The sequence below is a fragment of the Aulostomus chinensis genome, chromosome 22 (genome assembly GCF_037954235.1).
Source record: "Aulostomus chinensis isolate RoL2024-O1b breed Wild chromosome 22, RoL_Achi_v1.0, whole genome shotgun sequence".
Lineage (NCBI taxonomy): Eukaryota > Metazoa > Chordata > Actinopteri > Syngnathiformes > Aulostomidae > Aulostomus > Aulostomus chinensis.
This window is the reverse complement of record NC_141341.1, coordinates 4797897-4824653: the sequence shown is the minus strand read 5'-3', so window position 1 is coordinate 4824653 and position 26757 is coordinate 4797897. Positions and strand designations below refer to the sequence as shown.

At 42.0% G+C, this 26757-nt stretch overlaps 2 protein-coding genes across 3 annotated transcripts in view; one reads left to right on the top strand and one right to left on the bottom strand.

Moving 5' to 3' along the window:
- Nucleotides 1–26757, top strand: part of ccn4a (cellular communication network factor 4a) — a 49908-nt gene that overhangs the window by 2998 nt on the left and 20153 nt on the right. The gene's annotated exons all lie outside the window — the stretch shown is intronic.
- sla1a (Src like adaptor 1a) lies at nucleotides 7423–14630 on the bottom strand. 2 transcript variants are annotated; one of them, XM_086192931.1, is made up of 8 exons: nucleotides 14475–14630; nucleotides 13974–14063; nucleotides 12964–13063; nucleotides 12746–12832; nucleotides 12478–12581; nucleotides 11452–11583; nucleotides 10677–10806; nucleotides 7423–9996 (listed from the first exon to the last, which is right to left on the bottom strand). In XM_086192931.1, the coding sequence occupies exons 2-8, from the start codon at nucleotides 14038–14040 to the stop codon at nucleotides 9798–9800; spliced, it is 819 nt and encodes a 272-aa protein (XP_086049057.1). In that variant the 5' UTR covers nucleotides 14041–14063; nucleotides 14475–14630; the 3' UTR covers nucleotides 7423–9797. The 2 variants fall into 2 exon arrangements, with proteins under 2 accessions (XP_086049057.1, XP_086049056.1); XM_086192930.1 differs by lacking the exon at nucleotides 14475–14630 and having other exon boundaries at nucleotides 13974–14244.

Here is a 26757-nt window from a genome sequence, read left to right as displayed (position 1 = left end):
CCAGTGGGAGCGCTGACATGCAACAGCCTGAGACCCTCCAGCTCACAACGGTTACTTCAGTCCTGTGAGCTGCAGCGAAGTTCTATCACTCTTATAATCTGGTCTCATGTCAAGTTATTATTAGCTTCCTCCGTGGTGAGCAGCGACTAAAGGGCTAATCAATCATGTCCGAGTTTTTCTGTTATTTCTGGCTTGTCTCCAAATGCAGTGAGCCATCAGCTCCTGAAGAATGTGTGCGTGTGCGCGCGCGCGCGCGTGTGTGTGTGTGTGTGTGTGTGTGTGTGTAAATCAACTTTATGATCGGTCCCTTTAGCCAAAACATAATTCATAGGAGAAGTGTCAAAGTCGCACGCCATCGACTCAGTGGTGATAATAAAAAGACCAGACCGTATCTTGAACAAGTTTTCACAACGATTTTACTCTGTCAGTTTATATTGCCAGTGGATTGTTCAGATCTTGTTCGACAGCATTCAAGTTTCCAAGAATTCTTTCCTCCTTTGTTCTGTTGATGGTTTTTTTAACATGAACAGATGCATGATGCTGGATGAAAGTCCAGCTGAAGCAGCATTTTGAGAGTAGCTGCCGTATCCTGATTTATGTCCGAGTGAAACAGGATTGAAAGGTGGGAACTAATATCGTGACGCTGAAAACAGGTTCTAAAGCACTCCTGTAGGATGCCATGTGTGGAATCTGGAGCTGTCAAACAGCCCATTTTCCTCATGAATAAGAGGAGCCAGTGGGCCCAGAACCACCGTACTTTGGGGAAAGAAAACAGATTTTGACCAATGTGCCATTCTGTTAGCCAGCTAAGTGTTTTATCGTAGCTTGTAGACGGCTAAATGCCACAACAAGATTGATTGACTGTCGTGGTACTGATGCATGCTTTGACGCATGTCATTTTGTATTACAGGAAGAAAAAATATGCAAAGAAATTGATCTTTTGTCATGTCTCGTGTGTATTGTGATAAGTGTGACCAAGCATCTGAACTGAAAGGGTTAAAAATGCATTTGCAGCCCTTTGTCACATGAGGCTATGCTCGTTAGCATGGCTAGGCGTGTGGCCAGTAACTTAAACACCTGCTTCTGATAAATGATGAAAAAAAAAAAAAAAGAGGAAAAATGTATCGGCATTTTAATGATGTGTGTCTATGAATGTTGGAGAAAGGGATTAAATGTTCTTGGCTACGGGTCTAAAATGTCTCTCCTCTGAAAGCCAGAATACTGATATATTACAGTTGCTTTATGTGAAAACATCGCAACACAGAAATGCATAGTGTCTCTGGGTTCCCTGAAAGATTTGCATTCCAGAGGCACACGTTTACACTTGGGAAGTGTGACAACTGGAGTATGTGGTCTTAAATGTCTGTGACGGTTTAAGGTTCCGTTTAAAAGAGAGTCCTCTTGAAGAAGCTCTATTTTTGTAGGAGAAATGCTCTGTGTGAATGTGAAATGTACCATCTGAAGTAAGACAAAAGGGTGGGAACACTGCTAAGTACACAGATGTAAGTTGGTATTTGTGCAATGGTCCCCTTGTAGTTTTCAGTTAAATGCATAAAACAACTTTTTTCCTTGCAAACAGTTGAATTTTAAAAATATATGTGTCTTGAAATGGCGTTAGCATACAAGTGGCTAAACTGCAGTTAATAGCAAGTGGCTAGCAAGTGGCTAAGGATGAGCCTCACACCAAAACCTTTAACGCAGTTTATTTTCAGTGTTGTGAGTCAGATTTCGAGTCATCAGTCACATATTTTCTGTCGACCTGATGCATCCATCTTCCTTTTTTCACGTCACTGATAATGAAGTAGCTGAGAGTCGTTTCTTGGGATAATTTGTGCACAGCTGTCAACCTGCTTTTTATCTTCCTTAAACAGAAGCTGAGGGCGATGGAAAGAACTCGTACACTGCCAGGTAGGATACAAGATCCACATGTTAGCAGCTTTCCCCAAGTACACATGACGTGTATGTCCAGAAAAACACGCATAATCCTTTTCCCACACATAAACTTTATATAGCAGTAGACTAAAGTCTGCAGTGAGGATGCGTGAGGTGCACGTGTGTGTGTACCTCACACACACCTCAGAGCATGTGCACACACTTTACTTTAGTGGCAAGACTGATTGTGGAAATGAAACGTATGAGACAAGAGTTAACAAAAAACAAAACTTCAGAAACCTTAAATAACATCTACTTCAGTTACTTAGGGAGTATTTACATAGACTTCAGGCGTTCGTGTTCATTTGGCAGACGTACCCTAACTTTAACCACTGACCCAAAAAACTGTGTTTAACCAATTGGGGACACTGCTTTTGTCCCTAGAAGCACATGCCATCTCCAATTAACATGTCTGGATTGTGTTGCCATAATTGAATGTTTACTAAATTTATCAGGCCTGTTATCACATATTTATTTGTTTAGTTAATTGTGGATGCGATGGTGCTGTATGAGCTCCACTGGCGCCTTTCTCGCCACTTCTCTGGCTTGCGTCCTTTACTTGCAGAGTTCATAGCCTCTGTTACTTTTCTTTTCCATTCAGGAGTTCTTTTTTTTTCCCCGTTTGAGATTCCAGAAACAAATAAAACACATTTCCTTTTCTCCACTGACTTATTTTCTGCTTTCGTCTGAACTGCCATGTATAAGAACACATGGTGCAAACTGTGTTTTTATAAGCGAGTTATTAATTAAGAGTGTCTACATCTATTCATGGCTAAAGATGGCAGTGGAAACCAAGCTTGTGCACCTGCATGGATTTAATCTGACCAAAAGAATGTATGAAGATATTTCTGCCTTTGTGCATATGCACAGTTTTTGCCGTAAATCTACAGTTTTTTGTATCTGGGCCCGGGATTGTTCCCACATTTCTCTTGACACAGCAGTAAAATTTAACAAGTCTTCATTTTATGACAGACTGAAAGTGATATTGCATTTCTATTAAGTCATCACCAGGCTTATTTAGGTTTACCAACAATTTTATTTCTAATTAGACTGTGCCGACAGTGCTCGTGTTAATTATTGCTGGCCACATGGCAAACAGCTGCTTTGAAGTCTCCTGATGGAAAGTGAAGGTTTGTCCAGCTCTCGTCTCGTGTCTGCTTGTAGCACAGCAGCAGGCGAGATGCTCTGGGCTGGAACTCAGCTGGCTGGAAGGACAGCAAAGCCCAGTTCTTCTTCTCTTTTTTAATCCACCCCTCCACCCTTCAACTCATTCCCTGGAGAATTCATTTATGTATGCCTGTTCCGGACTGACGCTGTGCAGATTCAAATGTTTTGTTTTCTTTGAAAATATTCTTTTAACTTTCGACCGTTCAGCTGGGCTGCAAAATGTCTCACCTTGTATTTGACAACATTTTATTGAGTTAAATTGCCCCTCTATTAAAATTTATTTTCAGTTCTTTAATGCCGAGCACACAATAATAAACTATGCAGGCACCATCAGGCTAAGAAAACCATGAAAGTATTAGTGTCATAATCTGAAATTAATAGTCCCAGATCTGTCTACCTCATGTCAGTGAAAGCACATTAGGCAGAATTGCATACTACTGTTTTGTAGTGATTGTCACTATGTTTTTCCTGCTTAAATTTCCATTATTTCATATAAAGATATGGGAAAGAACTTTATGAGGGCAATGAATTGGACTTCAAGCTTTATGTATGAAGAATAGCTGGATGGATTGGAGCTGACAGATTCCTTGCAGCTCGCATAAGAGCACTCCGAAACGATGTGGACCTTTTGGAGCTCTTTTTGTTTGTTTCAACTGGCTCTCCAGACAGCCTTGGACGTGGTTGTGTGTATTGGCTTAGGCCCTTGTTTCAACATTAAAGGACATGTTCTCATATGCTCTTGCTGACGTGAAGGCTCGGTGTCATTGGTTCGTCTCATTGCAGAATCTTATTTTGCAGCTTTGGCGAAAGTTACAAGAATCATTCTCTCGTACCGTGAATTTTAATTTGGGCTCGCTGTGTGTTCAATAAAATGTCGAAAGCGTTTTGACTTTGACTTGATGTTAGAGTGAGACGTTGCTTTGCACTCCTAATTAAGGTGAAATAACCTCTTATGGGTTTTTTTTTGTTTTTTGGGGGGGCTTGTAATAAACTCCCAAACACATGCATGACCTAAAACGTAACAGAAAGTAGAACAAAGAAAATGAAAGCACAAAAAAAAAAACAAGGAAGATCTGAATTTAAATTTATTTATATTGTAAACTTGCATGAAGTGGTCAGAGTTAAAGTTTGAGGGAGATGTTGTTTTCTACATCAAACTAACACAACGGAAGGTTTACTGGCAGGAAATAAACCCCCCCCAAATATTTTTGTGATCATTTTTGTGTGCCATCATCCTGTTTCCCCAGGATTGAATAAAATAGAAGTTAAAAAAGCAATAAAAATGCTCTTAATCTAGATGTATATAAACCCCAAGCTTTTATTTGACTGTTATATAAGCGTCACCGTCAGAGAATGAAAACAGAAGAAAGCTGAAACAGATCTCAATCTAGATTTATTTATAACCTATAAATGCAGGATGTGGTCAGGGTTAAATTAAGACATTGCTTTTTCCTCCAGATTAAGGTGGATTAAGGTTTTGTGGGAGGACATAAACCCCAAACATTTGTGTCACCATTCTATGTACTTCCTTATGAAAGAATAAAGTTGAGAAAAGCTAAAAGAAAAAAAAAATTGCTTTAAATTTAGAGCATTTATGTTCTAAACTTGAAGGAAGTGGTCAGAATGAGACTGAGACGTTGCTGTTTGCATCTGATAAAAAAAAAAAAGAAGACATGTTTTCTGGCAGAAACCAAGACTCCAAATTGACCATTTTACAGGATGTGCTTCCCCAAAAAAGAACAAAGAACAAAGAAGCTTTAAAAGGTTGCTCTTAATCTACATTATTCATATAAGGGTTTGGGGAAGGGGTCAGAGTTGAAGTTGAGAATGGGATAGAACTTAATATATCAAATTAAGGGGAATTAAGTTTTATTTGGCAGGAAATAAACCCTCAAACATTTGTGTTACTATTGTAACACACACACTCCCTTAAACCGAAGAAACAAAAGATAAAAAACAGATCTTAATCTGGATTTATTTATATTCTAAACATTGTTTTTTGTACCAAATTTTCTGGCAGGAAACACATCCCCAACATTTGTGTGACAATTGTAGACGCCCCTCCAAAACAGTAAAAAACCAAAACCAAAACAACAAGACTCTACATGATGATCTCTTCTTCTTGACTGACCAAAGGTCCATGAGATGCAGGCAGCGTCTGAGAGGAGGAAAACTGTTAGCCAGAGACAAAGTTAGCTCAGAACAGAGTGCATTCTTGATCGAGCAAAGCAAACATTTATCTGGATTTTTTTCCCTCAGCAGTCTAGTGAAAATCCATCCCTGAAGTGGTGAAGTCAGAGGTTTGGACAGCTGGGACTGGGGTAGGAGGAGGATATGGCCAGATTAGACAAACCTGATTACAGAAAAGAGGCTGGAGCGAAAGGAGTGTCCATCCATCTCTTAATTTCCTTCACTGATCCCTCTTTTCTTTCCACGATTTGGTCGCATATCTGAAGACACGGATGGGTCTCAGCACTCCTTCCTTTACTTGTTTTTGCTGAGCAGTATCAAAGGCCAAAGCGCATCATTGGAGTGTTTTTCTTACATCCAGTGCTGAATCAATCAAATTCAAATGCAGAAGAAGGTCGTCAACTGAGAACCCGTCCTGTGTCTTCCTGACGTCCTCTTGAACCCGGGGTTTCCTCGTAAGACAGCATGTGCTGCGGGTTGTCTGGTTTTCTTAAGCTCGCGAGGCTTTGAGTCTTCCGCTCCTCGCCCCGCTGATTGCCTTGGTTTTCGCCGTGTATCCACACAGATGTGTGATGATTGGCAGCATGCTGGAGTATTGTCTTTCTTATCTGCATCAGTATTAACAGTAAATCCTCACAAGACTTCAGGGAAGAGTTTTTCTTGAATGTTCACCAGTGTGTGTGTGTGTGTGTGTGTGTGTGTGTGTGAGTGTGTGTGTGTGGCCGGATCAGAGGGAGTTTATTTTGAATATGTAAATGCTTGTTGACCAACTGATTTTCCCATAACTTTGCAATCATTCTGATGGATAAACTTCTGAACTTTAATTTTTCTTTATACAGCGACAACACATCTGACAAACACTCAATGAATCACTCAGCCACCGATTAACTCCGTCAGGGAAGACGTGTATTTACTGGAATTGGTTTTCCGCCGCGGGAGCTTGAGGCACTGGTGCATCTACAGCAAAAGTCTCCTGACCTTTTAAGCTTCAGTTGCAATGTGAATTTACAAGCAAAGCGACATTGTAGAAGAAGTGAAAGGAATAAAGCACAACAGACTAAAAAAAAAAACCCAAAAAACAGGACCGATACGAGTACAAATCCATGGTTTTTGCAGTCAGTTGGGTCCAGGTTGGGTCTGTTCCCAAAGAAATGTCTGGGGGGTGAGGGAGTAGCACTGTGGTCCGGGGTTCGTTGAATATCCTTTGTAATACCCATCCGAAAAGATCTTGCTATGGCAAGTTAGTGCCACTGCTCAGGAGGGGTCAAAGGTCAAACTGCTCTCGGAAGAAATGGAGAAACTGTTGCTAATGAGCGAGAAATCATTTCCATTCACAATGACCAACAACCGCAGTTATCTTTCTTATGTCGGAGATGAAACCAAACTACAATGAACTACAGATACAAAACGAGTCGGGTTTATTATCCGTTGCCATGACAGCAGGTGAAATAACGCGTGGGTTAGAACCAAAAAAACCCGGATTGCAAGTTTCCTAGCCATGCTGAGGGATTATATTCATCACAGGTAGATGGGTGCTAATGTTACATTGGGAAAAACCCAACTTGTGAATCATGGATGCGTCCAGTAATTATATCATGATAGAATTATTGTCCTTTTTTGTGGTTTTACAGGCTGAACTTTCAAACAAGTTTACAATATTTGCCTTTAACCGCCAAGACAGTCATAATGCTAATTTATCAAAAATGTCATCGTGTTAACATTTTGCGGAAGCGCCAGCAGTCTTCCATACAACATTGTTACAATATTGATAGTGAGGTATTTGTGATATCTGGTTTTGTCGGGACAGCCCAGCCCTGCTGCAAAGATACTTGCCCTTCTAAGACAGTTGGCAGTGTCGCGCGTTCCTGAGGTGAGAGAAACCATCGAGGCTGTGGTGATGCGAGGAGCCAGTAATGCTGACTGGACAGCAGTCCCTGCATGGTGCTGCAGTTGGCTACCAGATGTGTGTGTCTGCATCACTGATTGTTCCACTTAACACACACGCACACACACAAACAGGTTCGTGCAGCTATCCTTATAAGGACATTCCAATGCCCCCCCCCCCCCCATTCATGTACAGTCTAATCCAAATCCAAATCCTAGCCCTAACCTCAGTTCAGACCAAAACTCCAATTTAAACCAGGAACTCAGGACCAGCCTTTGGTCCCCATGAGAAACTGGGGTCCTGATAAGGTTGGTGTTTCCAGAGAAGGTGTCCAATACAGACCAAACACACGCACACACACACACAGACTCTTGACGTGTCTCCTAATCGGATACTTGAAGGTGTTTTATGAGTCCTTTAAACCAGGCAGGCACTATTTGATCCTGCTTTTTAAATGGGCGGCGCGTGCTGAGCTTGCGTTGTGCAGTCACACACCGTTGATCTGACCTCATGAAAAATACTCGAACAGATTGTCAAATTTGCAGTGTTGGACAAAGTATACAACCTCAGTACTTGAGTCAAGGTACAGATGGTAAAAGTTGCTCAGACCAGTTTTTACTGGAGTACTTGGTTTTAAAAATACATTAACAGTTGATTTTCATTCAAAAAAAAAAAAATCAAAGCATCTCTGCTCTGGTTTCTTACAGAACCGTGTCGCTGTCTGAAACTGAATTGCTTCCTTGTAGAACACAGACACTGGAAAAGTTACCCAAAAAAAAAAAAAAAATACTCAAGTAACATAAAGATATTCGAAAAAATGTAGTAAATGTACTTTGCTGCTGTCCACCACTGCCAATTTGTAGTACATCAGCTTCCTGAAACTGCTCTTTAAAAGGTTTGGTGTAAAGGTTCCCTGGGTGGTGAGTGAAGATTCATGCTGATGAGGTGTTTGTGTAGTCGTGTCTTGTAGTTGACCTAAACTTTTCCCACTGACTCCCCCGTACTTCTGTCTACATTCTCAGCCGCACTCATCAGGCTTGACTGACTCAGATGGATCAGGAAGGACCAGAAAGATTTAGACAGTGACGCATACGCCGCTTTCTTTATTTGGTCAAGGTTAATGTTTGGTTACTTTGTGGTTAAAAGTGTTTGTGTCAAACCTCTGAATACAAAAGAGAGAAGTACTTGTTCAAAAATAAGAAGGTTTAAATTTTCTGACACCGGCGGTGACAAACGTGTGCTGTCGTTCGTCTAATTAAATAGCAAGTGGTCAGCGTGTCATATGGCGGCCATGTGACACAAAGATAACACCTCCACAGAGGATGTTCAACAAATAGCAACGGTTTAGCTGCATGTTTGTGAGGAAATCTTGAATTAAGGAACTCTCAGAACTTCTGCCCAGAAGTCAAAGACTGGGTCATGTTGAAAAAAAGAAAAATCCAGCGACATTTGATAAAAACTACTGAACTGCAGAATCTGACAGAGCCCAACCCCCCCCCCCCAAAAAAAAAGAAAAAATAAAGCACAAAGATTAATGTGAGTTTATGCCAAATATAGTGAAGAATTATTAAACCCATTTATCTGCCCGATTGTACTTCAGTAATTCTCCCTATCAAGCTGGTGTAGGGTAGCGCCGTCGGCTACAACATGCTTCCTCTGTCTGCTGCATCTTTTCACCTGAAAGTGAGAAGTTTAACCGGCATCATCACCACCACGCCAACCCTGAGCAGAGGAGGACAACTTCCTGTACGGAGGTCCAACCAAACAGCCTTCGTGTTGATCGGCAACGTGAGGGCCCGCCAGCAGATCTGTTGATTAATAGCTGTATTGTCCAAAATGAGTACTTCATCTAGCAGCTGATATATTGACTGAAAAAAAACAAACTGAAAGAGACGTGAATCAGTATGTCTCTTAACAATGGATCAAATGACTCAAATGTCATGTGACCGCTCCAGTTCTCGTTACCTCCATGGAGCAATTTCTTTCGGTAGGAGGGCGTCTACTCTTTTGATTCATTCTCACCACTCACACCAGCATAGTTTCCATCCACAGCTGTTTTTGATGAAAAAGCTCCGGTGAAGCCAAAGTGCACTGTACCTGCCCAGCACCAAACAGCAGACAGCGAGTTAGCTGGTAAATGGCATGTGGTTGACGGAGTGCAAAAGTAAACAAGGGGGGAAAAGTGTGGATATTGGAGTAACTTACAGGAAATGAACTTGTAAATAAGCAGCTCAGCCGTCGTGCTAGCGTGAGCAGTGAATCGATGCTGCTTCAAGTCGGCTTCGCCATAAGAACGAGTTTGACAGCCACAAATACTTATATAAACAGTAGCATTACTCTTTAATACCACAGCATTCAAGTCTTCCTTTGACCATCATAACGCTGTTGTCTGTTTTTTCAGGTTTGTTTGTACAACGCGCGCGCACACGCGCACGCACACACACACACACACACACTGCAGTTCAATTGCACAGTTTCTCCACTTTTAGTTCCTACTTATTCACTGAGTGTGTCGTGTGAGGGTTATGGAGGGGGGTTCAGGTACTTCAAAGTGCTTACAATAGAACCTCCCTCACACATGCGTGACTTTTAACTCCATTGTTTCCTCAAAGGTATTCAACTCTCAGAAGTTGTCATAGTTGATGTCTACCCTGCTGTGTTGTGGGAGAGCATAAACAGATTTTCTCTTCTTCTTCCTGCTTTCTGCTGCCATCAGTTCAGAGTCCTGGTCCCCAGAGAAAGACAGGTGGGCAGCGATGCTGTTCCTGACTCCGTAGCTCACCATGGTGTCATCCTGGCTCCCTGTGCTGACCAGCTGGCTCCTGTTTAGAGGGAAGAGAAAAGCCTGAAGGACAGTCACCAATCTTAAAATTGCACTTTTCATTTCAAACTATAAACACCTGTGCCAGCCACAGTGACCTTGACCTTTGACCTAGATGCTAATTGACCATTTTTCATTTCATCCTTGTGAATATATGTACTGTATTTGGGAAAAACATAGTGTTCCTGTCAGGTGACAGTGACCTTTGACCCTTCAAAAAGTTTTCACTTCAACCTTGAGTCCAGGTGGATGTTTGTGACAAATTTGAAGGCATTCCAGAAAGGTGTTTCTCAGCTATTATGTTAAGAAGACTGGGACATATATAGTGTGCAAGTGAGTTGGTAGTGGCCTTGGCCTTTGCCGCTTGACTACCAAAATCTTTTCAATTCATTCTTGAGTCCCAGTGGATGTGGAATTTGGTGAAATTTCTTTGAGGCATTCCAGAAATAACGCATTTATGTGAGACTCTGGCCTTTGACCACCAAAGTTTTGTTTTGTTTTATTTTTTCTTTGTTAAATCTCAAGTGAGCTGAAAGCGGTGGAACTCCATCACAGTAACAACGCCGCTTACCGAAAGTATCTGTTGTCTCACATTTGACGTCTGCTGTTCGGTAATCTGCATTTTTATGCCGATCGGTTTAGACCTGGGTTAGTACCGCCACCAGAGAACCTCCACCGTACCTGTCTATTTTATTCCAGTCAAAGTTGCGTCTCATGACCACAGGTGGCGCTGCGGGAGTGGGATCTAGAGACGGGGTTGAGCTGGACAGACAGGGCGAGGTTAACAGACAACACAGGCCATCTGAAGAGTCTGCAGTGATGAAGAACAGAGGAGCAGGCTTACCAACAGACACAGAACACATGTTACATGGTTCTTACACTCGTGCAAACATAACTTGTGAAGCAGCTGGATTGGGGCACGCATTTGGTCCATAATAACCGCACGGTGGCATTAGACACCAACACCTTTCTCAGTGTGTGTGTGTGTGTGTGTGTGTGTGTGTGTGTGTGTGTGTGTGCACATCGAAGGTGTATTTCAAGAGCAAGTTTCCTGTTGGTTTCAAAAATATTCTGTCAGCGCAGCAAATGATGAATCAATCAGCCGCAATATGAAACTGTACTATAAAAGAACACGATGAAGTATTTCAGTTTTTATGATTGCACATGCAGGGGTGGAGACAGGCGAGTGTCAAGGGTGGACACACACATATGTATATACACACGCACACACTTTTTATCAGAATTTCCTGGGGGCGGAAATGGCATTTGGCAAATAAATAATGTACATTTATTTGGGTTTTATTTCATTAATTTGCCTTACTGTCGATTAATCAGTTTTCTGGCTTCCCTGACAAGCCCAAGACTCTCCTGAAGTAGGCTTGGCCTCCCCATACATAGTATTTTGTAACGTCTGTGTGCTGTTATGCACGTAGTACGTGTTTGTGCACCCACTCACCAGAATAGTGGTTGATCATATCTTCCAGGCACTGGAAAGTGAGTCTAGGAGAGATGTAGTACCAGCTGTTGTCCAGTCTTGATATGCGATAGTGCCGTATGATCCCGTGCTTCACCGAGAGCGCATATAGACCTGAGAGTATCACACACACACACACATAATTTGTAGAATTTGCTGAGACAACATAAAAGCAGAAGTTACACGAAGGTCTGATGGTCGTGTGCTTGTCAGACACTTCAGTCTACAGCAATGTACAAATCAGCAAATACATTCAGAAGGAATGAATTGGACAAACTTTTTCTTTTTTAAGAGGTAAGTAGGATCGAGAAATGTAACCTCAAGAGAGGTGAAAGATTCCTGTTCATGTTACCAGTAAGCAAACACAAACGTTCACAAAAGTTCCCGGGTTGTTGTCCTGTTTACAAGACAGGAATTTTGCAAGTTTTTTGACACGGGAAAGAACATTGACATTGGGAACTGAAATCGTCTCAATCACAATTTATAGCCTGTTTTCTTAAGTGTTAACTAAAGATACAGTAACATGAGTCTGTTTTGCAAACTCTCAATTGTTCCTGCAGGTTCCTCTTTCACATCTTGTCTTGCGTTCTCGTGGCATTTCTTCTTTGACCAGTTCACGTGTAGTTCTCTACCTCTAGTTTGTTGAACCAGTGTCTGACATGAGGCGTTTGTCGGCAAGAAAAAAGTATTGAGAATTTTCATTTACCTTAAATTATTCTACAGAATCAGTTTCTGTACTCCTCTGATTCTCATTCTTTAAATCAAAGGCGTTGAGAAAGGAAAACATGAATGAGTCTCTTTGTTGTGCAGATTATTCTTGACTCTTTCTCCTTCGTCACAACTTGGATCTGACTGGCCTTGGCTTGCCTTCGAATTTGCTGCTGTGGTCTTGACGTGATCCTGATCCCATCAGACGCTTGTTGACAAGCATTTCATTTCCTCTGCAGAGACTCTAACATTTACAAGCAGACAAGGGCGACTACAAACTCAGCTGTGTAATGTTCTCACCTCTCTCGCTGGCACTCTCCCGTACCAGAAAGGAACCGACTCTGTTTCCTGGTAGAAGCAGCAGCTCTTCAGCCTTCTGCCTCCCCACCCCCTCCATCAGCCAGCTGATTGGAAAGAGATTGTGAAATCAGCTAATGATCAGATAAGCTGCAGAAGTTTCACTCATTCACAAAAACACACACAAATTGATCTTATAGATAAGTATCCTTTTAGGGTTATGGAAAAAGATGCGTTGCACACAGGGTACTGCAAGTATAATGTTACTCACCCATGGTACACTTTAGCAACATGGCTGTTAGGTATGTAATTCTCTGTTCCTGTCTGGACGGAGCGGACTCTCCACCAGTACGCCTCTCTGACCATAAAAAGGCGAAAGAGGAATCAAATACTGACCTTTTACAGGAGGACTTCTCTCTACTGCAAAAGTCGACTTCTGTTTTGTGTGTCATGGCTTGCGTTAAAAGCAAAAAATAAACATGGCCGTACTGTGCGATGACGCAGAGCTTTTCCCCCATCCTGAAAATGGGCTCGCTGATCTCGGCAGACGGGTAGTCCTGGAGCACAATCACCACGTCGTCCTCAGAACCTGCCAACAATAATATTGGCAGCATTCGTTATAACAGCCAAAAGCTACTGTTGACGTCGTGGTTTGGAAATGTCAAATAACAACATCTTTGTTTTCAATTAATTTTGACCGTGACACTCAGCATCATGACATCTGTGATATAAACAGACACCGGCTCAACACACAGGTCCATATAATATTGTGACAGTCATATAAATAGTTTTTAATGCTTCGATTTATTAATGAATGCTGCATATTTGTGGTAAATGTGAATGGATAATCTAGAGTGTGAAATCCAGGCGCATTGAGGTAATGATCTAAAGATAATCTTTAGAAAATAATCTTAAATGCTTTATACAAATACAAAGTAAAAGTGTGAATTTTTCTCTGGTGTTCCTCGGAGGTGTTGGAGTCTTACATGTGGAATTTATTTTGGAGAACTTTTCGGTCCCGTGATGAAAAATGGTAAAAAATATTATACACCAAATTTGCTTAATAAATGATATTAATCCCCCAACTACTGCAGTAACTCAGACTCTCACACGGTAACAGCCGTCCAATGAGCTAAGCTCGTCATCACTCGAAACAATCACAATTTGAATCGACGGCCGACTAAAACACAAAGTGTATTTCAAAGTTATCACTAGAAAGTCTCTTTCAGATGAGTCAGTGGCAAAGATTAGAAATGTTGCAGTGACCCAGGTTCAAAAGTGAAGACGTTACGGTTTCAAGCACTCAAAAACCAGCGCTGAAAGTCCCACATCAAAATTCAAAGATTTTCAAGGACTCCAAGCACCCAAGTTTGGCTTTCCCTTCTCTGCGCGGCAGGTTTCCACAGTTCCAGACAGCAATGGAGCAAGTGTTCATTCGTCCCCTTCAAACGGTCACAAAAGAAATTAAAGCTGTCCTGAGGTCTGTAGGGAGCTCTTACCATTTGGAGAGCTGTCAAGTTTTTTGCTGTCAACTGCTCCTCTGGTTCCTCGCATCATGTTACCCATCACTGGACGGAGTAGACTCCAGCCTGAAGTCAGAGCGGAGATGCGCAACATTAATGTTGACTTTCCATTCCAATCCTAATCTTGGTTGCCGATGTCTCTCTGTTCCTCCACAACAAAGTGTGGAACTTCCTTCAAATTGACCATTGAACGATCTCAAGTGACACAGAATGGGGAAGCTGAGGTGAGTTGTTATACAACTCTGTTTCCAATGTCAGCTCAGTACTGACAACTGAAGATGACCGATATCAATTTATCATGTTTTCAGCCCCACATTGCAAAATCATGTTGCACAATTTTTGTTACTGTGTGTGTGAGAGCGTGCGTGTGTGAGTGGGTGTATTTCAACAGATCCTTTGACATGAAAGTCATATCACACCACTGACCAATAAGAAATAAGTGAAGAATAACTTTTAGAGTAAAGTATGTGGCTGTACCTGACGGATTGGAGATGCTCCCACGCTAATGACATCAAATGCGGTGAGGACGATGACAGCCTACAGGCGTGGCGGTGGCCGAGCTTGCGATTAGTGATGTGCCATGTTCCCTTCAAGTGTGACTTGTCTGGTGTGACGACAGCTCTGCCCTAAACTGAGAAACCACTTCCTGACATGAAATGAGGAAGAGAACAAGGAAGTGTGTTCTGCTCCTATCGAGATACGACGGAGCGTGAACGGACGGTAAACCGTAGAATAATAATGATTGCGTTTACTCTCAAGATTTTCGGTTCCACGGATGTGTGCACGCGTGTCAGGTGTCTAAAGGGTTGTCACATGAAGATCCTCTGGAGACGCTCATATCGCACGTCTGATTGTTATGGGTAGACAGAACCTCATAAATGTTAGTAGCATCCTGCAGCATCTGGGTTCCAGTACACCTGCTCTGCTAGTACACGTTCCACTCAAACAGTATTCTACAAGTACAGGTGCTCTACCAGTACATGTTCTAAAGGTGCAGTGTTCCACTCGCACAAGTCTTCTGCTTGTACAGTGTTCTACTCGTAAATTGTTGTACTCGTAGAGTGCGTGAGTGTTCCACGAGTTAGAATGCTCTACTAGTACACGTGTGTTTCTAGTACAATTGTTTTACAGTTGCGTTTATAGAACAAGTGTTCCACCACTGCAGTTTCCACCAGTACGAGTGTTCTACTCATACAGTGTTCTACTAGTTAACTGTACTTGTACAGTATATGAGTGTTCTACTACTACAAGTATTTTACCTATACAGCGTTCTACCAATACAGTGTTCTATTAGTACAAGTATTCTACTGGAACAAGGGTTTTTGGATGTGTTCTACTCGTACAAGTGTTTTTCATACTAAACAGCCACTTCTCTATATTGACGTGTACATGCAGATGTGTGTACTTTGACTTTAAAATCAGGCACTAACATATTCATGGAGTTGATACTGTACAGTTGGAAACGGGCGGCTTGATCATTACTGAAAATATATTTTGACTTTGGATTATTTCCCTATTTTTTCTCTTACGTTATGCACAGCTCACCTTGTCTTCAAACTCCCCTTGAAGAAGTATTTTGAATTGGAAAGTTTCAGTGTCTTTTTTTTTTACAAAACAGTAATAAAAAAATGGAAGGTGAATCTGAGTCCGTCTGTGCGGTGGAGTCACTGGAATACATAAGTTGAGGGCTATAAAAAGACTTCATGGGTGAGTTGGCCAGAACTCACCTCCCACACACATAATTAGTGGGTGTGTGCACATTCAGTCCACTTGTGTCGCATCAAAACTGGCTTCCTCTTCCTTTCTTTTTTTTTTTTTTTTGTAAGCCGTGAGAGAAATCTAAATTATAAATAAATTATAAATAAATAAAAATATTCAGAAGACATTTCCATTTTGAGGAACTGTATGAAATGCTTTCAGGTACGTGGAGTTATTGTTAGCCTCCTTCAGCTGGGTGGAAGTCAACATCTACCAGCTGGTTTCAGAAGTGCTGTGGTTTCCAAGAGAGCCACTGAAGTCGGTTTACTGTTAATATATTTGCATGTAAACATTATTCAGTAAATTTCCATTTTCTTTAAAACAACCAAACAGCGAGGCATTTCTTTGAGTCACATCGATGAAAATAGAGAAGAACTCTCATCGCAAATACTATGATGACAGATATACAGTAATGTGTATTTGTACACACAGTTCTGAGTTCTTGTCTGGTGTAGTTGGGAGGAGTGTAGCAGGAGTTTAGCAGTTCTGGCTGCTTTGGGAAATGAGTTTATAGATTAAAGTTGGCAAATACAAAGTTTGCTACTGCACTTTTCAGCTCCTCCTGCAGGTGGAGGCTGGTGTATCAACAGTTAATGAATGGCAGTACATGAAAACATAGTCGTAATACTAAAGAAATGCATTGCGATTGGGCCTCGTTTGTGAAAATGTTCCTGTGCAAATAAAGTTGTTCCTAAAAACTGCAGGAATTTTTTTTTTCCAGTCTTAAAGACAGGCATCAAGGCCTGAAGGTTGTTTGTAGCTTGTTGCTCTTGACGTCTGTTTTGTACCTCTTCTAACAGCCAGCCAGACTTAGAAACAGAAACAGCCACCAGGCTGCACTTCATTGTCTCTAAAATTGAATCAAGGGCTACAAACTCATTTGCGCAAGAGGGAAGGTCAAATAAGAGCTTACGTGCTCTTAATTCTTTTACTTTCTAAAAAAAAGATTCGCATACGTTTCCACAAGGTGTACCACAGTGTCCACACCACAACAACCTGACAGTGATTCAAAAAAAGGACTTACTGTAACATATGAAACACTGAAGACCGTAAACTACAACATAAAGACGATTCAACTGTCGCAACCAGATCTCACCCAAACGATAAATAACATGAACTAAAATGTTCCAACATCGCTTTAACGAAATTTCCGTGATTCCCCGGTGTTTGTCCTGGTGGCTTGGTGAAGGAATTTCTGGTTTGGATCCAGTGTTGGTGGGGAGCGTATCCCACGCTGAAGAACTTATGAAAAGAACATTTCTCATCCTGTTATTTGTTCCTTGATTACAACCCGAAGACCAGTACTCACTTGCTGTGTCAAACACTCGTGACCAAAACAGAGTACTTTGTACTTGCTTGTGGTCTACCGAATATGGCCACACAATAGGTGTAGAAGTACTGCGCTGTTATGATCAGAGGCAGAAACCTGAACATCGTCACTTGCACAGTCTGTGCGATGTGTATTCGAATATGTCGTATCTGTGTGTCAGGTGCCTCAGCAGGAACGTTGATGACATCGTTGGTGTGTCTGGCAGGCTGTTGTGAAAAGAAATGTTCTATGTCACTTTCTTGGCTGCAGGCATCTGAAGCTCCCCTTGGATTCGCTTAATTGATATTAACTCATTACCTGCTACTCATTTACTTGATTTGCTTCCTTTTTCGTTGCTCTGATTTGAGAGAAACAAACAAATTCTACTATGTTCTTGTGTCAAGGGTGGGAAGTCGTGAAGTAGAAAAACTTTTCCCGCCGCACTCAAGTAGATTTTCAACCGTCTGTACTGCTTTTGACTATTTTTCTGACGTTTCACTTTTGATTTCTACAATTTAATATAAATATCTACATTTTCTACTTGTTACATTTTTTTTTAAATGGGCTTGTTACGGTCATTTTCATACACAACAAGCATGAAAGACATTAGAAGAGAAAGAGACACGAACACTACTCACTTTTACTTGAGTAAATAGGTTGAGTCACGACTTCCAGAGACCAGTCTTTTTCCTGTACCTGAGTGAGGAAGTGTGCACTAATCAAAGAAAATATAACAAACGGTTTAAGTTCATGTTTATATAAGCATGCATTGAGATTCAGATTACTGGTTACATCATCATATTCATCTGTGCCACACATTATTATTCTCAAGGCAACTTTGCCCATGTTTTTTTTCCACATTAAAATCTGGATTTGTCCGCTCCAGACCATTAGGCCTCCTTCTCCTTCCACCTTTACTTTCTGCGTGCGGGCCCGATGATGCAGTGAGAACTGAAACAGAGACGGGATGAGAGATTAGCCTCGTTGCTTCGGTCAACTTTCCTTTAAAAGCTCTGAGGATTATCAGACGAGCAGGTATGCGGGTGTCCTTCAGAGTTCTTCAGGTATCTGCGTCACTGTGGATGCCTTTGAGTCCCGGCAGATATCCGGTGTACACTTCCAGATTTTCATCTTTTGAAGGGGAAAGTCTGACAAATACTGGAGTAGAAATTGTTCCACCAGTGCAGTTTCCACCAGTACGAGTGTTCTACTCATACAGTGTTCTACGAGTTAATTGTACCAGTTCAGTATATGAGTGCTGTCGTAGTACAAGTTTTCCACTAATACTGTATGAGTGTTCTTCTAGTACAAGTATTTTACCTATACAGTGTTCTCTTAGTACAAGTATTCTACTGGAACAAGGGTTTTTGGACAAGTGTTCTACTTGTGCAAGTGTTTTTCACACTAAATAGGCCGACTGTGTCAACATGAACATTTGTTTAAATTGTTCTTATTACCATTAACTGGACTCCAGAGTCTCCGGGGAACCACTTCTCTATACTGACATGTACATGCAGATGTGTGTACTTTGACTTTAAAATCGGGCACTAATATATTCATGGAGTTGATACAGTTGGAAATGAGCGGCTTGATTATTACTGAAAATATCATATTTGTACTTTTGATTATTTCTCTATTTTTTTCTCCTGAACTGTGGACGGTTCACCTTGATGAAGTATTTGAATGGAAAGTTTCTGTCTTTCTTGAATGTCACAACACATCCAGAATGAAAGACAGAGGAGTTTTTCTTGTTAGGTGGAGGGTTGCTACAGCTTGGTGGGTGGTGTCATAAACCAGGACTCTCTGAAGGAAGTCCTTCAGTGGCCTCAGATGAAAATAAGTAGTTCAAAATGTAGTCCAGGGTAATGATGTGACACACTCATAGTTGTGTCAGAGATTTCCTTGTGCTGGTGTTATTCACTGAACTAGTAATGAAGTAGATTTAGACATTTGTTAAAGTATCACACATAGATTCTTTCAACATGTTTGTTTCTTTGCCCCAACTGCTTATAAACCACGCCAGTATGCAAAAATGACCAGTTGGAAGGAGATACAATTTTTTTGTTGTTGTTTTCATTCACGTTGTGGTATTTCTGGTGGATGGTCAGAGGCTAGACAGAAAAGGCGTAAATCTTTTTCCCAAAAATGTCAGTTTAACATTTCCGAACTGCCAGGGTTGTCACTTTTCAGGCACAATTTATAGCCAAAACACAGGAAAATGTGTCTTCTGTCTCACAATTTTAACAACATCCTGTAATATTCAGTTGTTTTTTTTCACATGGTGTGTTCAGCAAAACCCTGGTTCTATTAATGCAGACAAGGACAGTTGAGGATTGAAGTGTACTTGGAAACGGCTCTCTCGACTGCTAGTGTTCATTGGTGCTAAACTAGCTAGCAGTCCGCTGTCTGGTGGTGGTCTGGTGCTCCGTACTGTAGGAGAGTCGGGTTCATGGTGGACTGCAAGTGTATTTCCCCAAAAATTGGTGTGTGTCTCAAAAGCTGTTGTGCAGATTTGTCTCCATCTGGCAGTGACAGTTACTCAAAGCTAATGTGCTAACATCATAGGCTCGACCGTGTCCCGGTCGTTACTGTACAACCGTGGATGAATTGTTTGTCTCACACAAACCCTGTTAAGTGACTGGTTTCACCATCAAAATTTGAGCTTAACCTGGCAGAAGGAGCCGTAATGAGAACTGTGTGAAGTCACTTGGAAAAGGACTTGGATGTATGGGACATTCATTTCTATGAATATGTGATGCAATATGGCTTTAAATATACAAAGTTATAAAACATATTCACTCTTGAAACTTTTTCCTGCAGGGCTTCGCTCTTTTCTGTCATTATATTCAGGTCCTGGTTCTTGTCACTGACAGTGCCAGGACCATGTGTGTGTCTCTGAATGAGTCACAAGCCGACAGAACACGGGTGAAACTCACCCAGTCTGGGTCTCCACATTCACCACCAGCTCATTAGACACTTTACTAGATCAGGATGACAAATGTACTCCCCCCCCCACCAATTAAAGAGGTGCAAAACAATCAGGGCCATAATTATTCATCTTTTCTACAGATCTGTTTCTTTATTGGACACCAAAAAGAGTTGATGAGGCTGAGAGAACGTCACATTAAACACAACGTTGCTCATTGTTTACCCGTTTGAGTGGCCAACCACTGAGTACTTTTTTAGAAAATGTTACACTGCAACAGACAGCAAATCTTCTGGGGTCAAACCATGAACATACAAACCATCTCAAAGTTCCAACCGAACCGTATTAATTATAACATTGTAACTTTTTAATATCATAACCACACAAGACCAAAATGAGCCATGTTTGCGGAAGATGAAACCCCAAAAGTGCTCTAGTGTTCATGGGTGGTGCATATAAATGTCCTGGTGCGTTCGTAAGATGAGTATGTGAGTCTCTGGCTGCACAGCCAAGTTTTAAATATATAAGTATGTTTTCATGAATTGTTTTTGTTAACTTTTTTGGCAGCAGTAGGGGTGCAGCAATCCCGTCAGCACCCTACTCGCCGCGTCCCTGCACTGGTAATAAATGTCTTTATGCATAAAATGCCCTCTACAGCCGTCTAACAGGTGTGTGCAGGTGTTACCGTTGTTGTAAAGCTGAAATTTGGCTGTCAGGGATTTTTTTCACATGGGTTTGTGTTGAGACATCTGCACGATGGATGTTTGTTCATAGCACATTTTGGGAAAGTTGTGCGCGCTGCTTTAAAGATGCTCAGTGATTTCCATGGACACTCGTTAGCACCCATGAAGACAGATGCTGTCTGTCTGTGGCTAGCAGAAGCCACAGCAGTGGCTGCTGGGCTGGAGTCTGGATATGTTTGAACATTTCAAGGAGACTTCCACGCCCTCTGCCTTAAAAGACAAAATTACTGAGTGCAAGGAATTCCCATCATAATTTATTTTTTCTAGACGGTTAAATCAAGACGGCCTCGGCTTGTCTGGTGTTATAATGAATCTTTCCACAGTTCCTCTTTTCCTAAAAACAATATGCATTCCACATCCTGCGACACCAGTAGTTAGTCCAACTCTGGTGCTGCTCTCACTGTAAATAGCAGTATCTAAATGCAGAAGCAGGGCTGACCTCACTGGATGTGGAAACCGCAGGATTGACAGGAACGAGGCGTGTGTTGGCTATTTGTGCTTTTGAATGTATCTGCAGCTTGTTGAGCCAAAGTTTTATCCACAGAGAGGCACTCCGATCCAAAACGCTTATATAAAAGACCCCAAATCCAACAACTTAATCATTATGTACGTGGTGGTCACTGTATGTGGGTCGCGCAGGCATCTGGAGCATCTCATCCACCAGAGCATCTGCACAAGTGATCAGCCCTCCCAGCTTCACGTCCTCCGAGCCGCTCCTCGAAATAATCCTCCGATGAACTTCTGTTATTTCAACCTGTTTGTCTGATATCAAACGATTAGAATAACGTTTTATTTCAAAGCTCACTGCGGTAGAATCTTCTTTTTTTGTGTGTGTGTGATTTTATTGGTGCCGTAATGGAATGACACTGGAAGGAATTGGTGCATGCCCAGATGGGGATCCAGCGTAATTTGTCAAAGACATTTCAAACGTATTTGCTCCCATTAGAACAAGCTAAGACACAGGAATGGTGCTTCTGTTACTCTGTCTCTTTGTTGAATGTGCAGTAGGTAGCAAGATCCTCGCGGAAATGACTTCTTGTTTTCTTGAAACAGTTCTTTCAAGCTTAATCTCACCAGAATAATCCCTCAAATTTGAGACCCAATGGCAAACACATTCCCTTTTCACCCAACAATCCAGAAACGTTTATCTTTAGATGGTCCCATTTCTCCAGATTAACTTCACGCAAAAAACTTGATGTATTCAGATTACACCACCCTTCTTAACTAAAACATTGTTAATTTTGCTTTTTAGAAAGCTGACTCCTTTCATTTAGATATCCAGGATGTAGAGCGGCTGACTGGGCGCCAGGAGGCCACCAGTTCGATGCCCTCTATTTCTTTATTCATCGCTTTAAAATACGGGAACAGTTAAGACCATCCCTTGCGATCTGTGCATGCTCAGCTTACTCCAGCTGTAATGTAGAACAATGTATTCCCTCCATTTTTGACAGAAGCTTCAGCTGGATTTTGGCTAAATCGCATGATCTGTTCCCTTAGGTAGGTAGGTGACATGGTCACCACCTTAGAGCAGATTGTTCTGAAATCCAGTACCATGATCTCATACTTCTCCTGGTTCAAACACCTCATCGACATCCAGGAAGGGAATGATGAGTGACGTTTATCTTTTCTCTAAGTCGTAACTGTCTTTACAGCCAGTCGGGTGGGGTTCTGGCCTGGGTATGATGCATTTCACAGACACTTTTATGTTTCAACCTGGCCTGCTATAAGAGAGGCTCTGATCCAACTTGTTTCCTGCATGGAGAGCTCCAGCTCTTATCCTCAGATTGAAGATTTAGGGTTCCCCAGAGCACCCAGAAACATTTACTTCTGTCCATTTCTATTATAATTCTCAAAAATAACAGGTAACAGCGCCAAGGGTCTTGTGCAATAGGTTGCTTTCACCAAGGCAATGTGCATGTGGAGCTGCGGTTGTTGAGACGCTGATGTATTTTGTTTATTCTAGGGAGCGTGCACATTAAGGTTGACCCTCCACAAACCTGCAGGAGACAGTCTAAAGCTAAATTCCCAGCGATTGGAGGCTTTTGAGGACAGGCATTCCTCCAAGATCTCAAGCTCTCAAGCAACTCCCTGGTTGATTAAAAATTTCATTTAAAAATAGCCTGCAAAAACTATTTCACTCCAACATAGTGAGGCCTGTCTCCTTAGAATGTTAGAAGGTTGTTCTAGTTTAGAAAGCTGGGCCTGTGTTGGCTGTAGTTCATCGCGATGTTAGAGAAAAGAGAGAGTTTAGGGTTACAAGTTCCTCTGTTTGGCCTGTTTGGGAAGTACAAACTTCCTCGATGAGTCAACAACAACTTTTCGACCTTAAAACAATTCCAGAGCTGAAAAAAAGTCCAGTCTGGTACAATAAACAAGACTTGATGGCTTTTTTGTCAGCTGTGTGTAGGAAAGTTTTACTCAGAGGAATGACATCACATACTGAACTGCCACCAACGTTTTAAAATCCAGCCCAGGGCAATTTGATGGCACTTATTTGGGTGAAGGTACTCATGAGAACTCTGGCTGGGCCTTCTTGGCAAAATCAGATGAAGAAATGTTGCTTTAATAAGGAAAACAGAAATGCGATGCCAGTCTTCCATCCCATTCATTGGCTGGTTCCCTCCTAGGACCACCATGAGTCGTAGAGATGTCTGAAAACAAGCATTTAAATGTGCATTACCTTGTCAGGCTTGATTCTTTAAGTTAGTAAGAATTAGCTCATAACTATTCCAGGTCAGAGCACATGTACATACGTCATGCACCAACGGACGGAGATTTATGTGACAGTGTTCGCTTGATGACATGACAAGGCTATTATCCTCAAAAAAGATGAGCACAGTTACATGTTAGCTGGTTAATCTGATTGTCATTGCTGTCATGTAACAGTATAAGCATGCTGCTAGCAAGTTCAGGTGTCGTCAGCATGCTGCGAGCATGTTAGCAACGCTGGCAATCTGTGAGCACGCTTTTAGCATGTTAGAATGTTGGCCCTCTAGCAGAACGCGTCACAACGCGGGCATGCTTATTCATATTGCACATGGACTTGGAGAGTGAAATGTCGAGGTTCTACCAAGTATTCTGAAAGACAGAATATAAGCTCATGTTTGCAAAACGCAGAGCTACAAGTTCTTTCGATGATAATGGTAGCGCTGGGGGTGGGGTTGACTGATTGTGTGTTTGTGGAGGGAGGTGTCCACCTTGGTGGGTAACGGCTTCATAAGTGTACGTGGAAAGGAAGGGATGCCGTGTTTATGACGATGTTTACGACAGGGGAGTAGGACGGGAGGGACAGGAGTTACTCTAGCGGAAGTTTAGTGAGACCAGGAACACCCATGGGTGTGGATAGACTGAAGACAGTCCTACAGTTCAAAGGGTTAGCCACCCTGTTGTTGTTTTTCCGGGGGATTCCTCAACCTCGGGTTAGCTGTGCTACGGCAAGGCAAATAAATCCGGGTTAAGTTGAGCTGACAACTGTGACCTTGTCTCCTCCGCTGCTTCTGTTAGCTACTAGGCTACCCTGCAACGCCACAATGTTTAAGATCATTTCATGATTATTTCAGGTCAGATTAGACATCGTGCATACATTCGTGTCTATTGCGCTAATTGGGTCATAAACCTACAACTCGCTGCAGTATAACCCCTAAAGTTCTGCCTGGCTAAAAGTGTAAGTGTTCCTAATGCCATGGGCCGAGTCCAGCTCTGTAATCAGGGACTCCATGTGGGCCACCTGTGTATTCTGGCTACGCCCTCACCTCTCCGTACACACATGTAAGGATAATGCCAGCCTTCCCATCCAGTGCAGGGTAAGTATCTGTTTCCTTGCCAGCCAGCACTGCCAGGCCCATAATGACAGTGTGCTTCCCTTCAGCGATCCAGATGGGAGTTCACCTTTTATCGCTGTGTCTTCATGTATTACCCAGTCATTATAGGCCGGCGAGCTATTTTCATGATGCGCCTTTCCACTGTGCACCTGTGAAAGTGTGTCCACCCCCCTTTCAAACATAAACACACACTGCTGTTTGTAAGACACGCAGAGCCTCAACAAGCCCCGGGGGCCCAAGTCTGATAAAGACTTTTCTATTCCGCAGTGGAGTCAGCATATTTTCTGTCTGTAAACATGTAATAAACACGGAACCCAATAATTCATGACTCTGATAAATACTGTCATGGACGTGCCATGTTAGATGATCGAGTGTTGTTAAAAGTGAGGATGTAAACACATTGAGCCACCTCAGTGGCAGAAGGTGGGCTCTCGCTGGATGATGATACCTTTTCAGGAAAAAGTGAAGCCAAGCAAGTGTTACATAATGAAGGAAGCCCTCTAAAGTTTCCACTGGCTGGCTTTTAAATCCACTCAGCTGCAGGCTCTCCACCAGCTTCATTTGCCTCATCACTTCTCTGAAAAAGATTCCACGATGGAACAGTGAAAATTTATTCCAGCTTTGAAAAGCTTGTCATCCTTTTAAGCAGGGCAAATTTACTGCGCTCCTTAATGACAGATTAGTTTGAAATATATGGTATTTTTTTACCCCTAACAGTCTTCCGTTAAAACTTTAAAAGCTCTTGCTCTATTACACAAATACTGAGGAATTTAGCAGAAGAAAGAAGAAAACCTTTAAGAATCATATTCAATGTGTCACTCAGAAAAATTCTCTCTCTCTCTCTCTCCCTCTCTCTCTCTCTCTCTGGCCCTTTGGCCCCTTCTTCTGGTACAGAGAAAAAATTAGCTGGCCCAAAAAATCGTCATCGTCGTCATCTTCCGCTTATTCCTACACATTAAGGGTCGCGGGGGGGCTGGAGCCTATCCCAGCATCAACGGGCGAGAGGCGGGGTTCACCCTGGACAGGTCGCCAGTCCATCGCAGGGCCAACACATAGAGACAGACAACCATTCACACTCACATTCACACCTACGGTCAATTTAGAGTATCAATCAGCCTCGTCCCCAATTGCATGTCTTTGGACGGTGGGAAGAAGCCAGAGTATCCGGAGAGAACCCACACAGGCACGGGGAGAACATGGAGACTCCACACAGAAAGATCCCGTGCCCGAGCCGGGACTCGAACCCGGAACCTTCTTGCTGTGAGGCCACAGTGCTGACCACTGCACCACCGTGCAGCCCGGCCCAAAAAATATATTTATTTATATATATATATATATAAATATATATGTTGATACTGAAAATCTGAAAAAGTGACAAGTATCTGAGACAATAAAAGGTCAAAATGATTACTTGTCTGTCCAGTTGGGTGCTGATCTGGATGGAAACTGATGATTTTTATTGGACAATAGAATGATTTTTTTTGTTGTTGTTGGTGTAATTTAGCATCTTTTTCGAGGGAGTAATGTGATGAAGGTCTTCAATTTGCCCGTCTGAAAGCAAGATAACTCAAAATGTTGTGGATGGATTTTGATGAATTTCGGTCAGTCGTAGAACTAATGTCGTTTTAGGTACAGCTGACCATATTTTGGAGTTGATCCAGACCCATATCACCTTGGTGTGCACTCCCTGTGTTCGTTCCTGAATTACGATACCCATAAATTACAATTTGCTGTTATACTGTGCAAGAAAACAAGCGCTGACCTTTAACTTTCTGTTAAAGTCTGTCATGCAGCTGTGCATGTCATCAAGTAATCAATACTCTTACCAGCGATGATAATAGTTCTGAGTTTTGTGTATTTGTGTCAGGGAGGAACCGCCATTGTAGCCATCAGTGAACATGTGTAATCTGATTCCCGTCATTTCCCTCGTTCCCCACATTCCTGCCTGATGTTTTAATCATGGAATTCCCTCCTAATCTGTGTCACAGGCAGAAGAGCTGACCAGAACCAGGCTTCTTTATCTGGCCATCTCTTCCAAAAGCAGTTTTTTTTTTTTTCACTTCGGGGGCTTTACTTAAACTTTACTCTCGTTCTTGTCACTTCTGTGGAGTTTTTTTTTTTGTTTTTCTGAAGCGAAACCGTCAGGTCTGATCAGTCGCAGGGTCTTCATCCGTGGATTTGTACTGATAAAACACTTGATGGT

Excerpts from the sequence above, each read along its gene's own strand:
- sla1a (XM_086192930.1), bottom strand. The coding sequence starts at position 14,091 with ATGTTGCGCATCTCCGCTCTGACTTCAGGCTGGAGTCTACTCCGTCCA. Across the intron at positions 12,582-12,745 it reads GTTGCTAAAGTGTACCATGG|CTGGCTGATGGAGGGGGTGG; the intron begins GTGAGTAACATT and ends CTTTCCAATCAG. Across the intron at positions 11,584-12,477 it reads GGAGAGTGCCAGCGAGAGAG|GTCTATATGCGCTCTCGGTG; the intron begins GTGAGAACATTA and ends TGATACTCTCAG.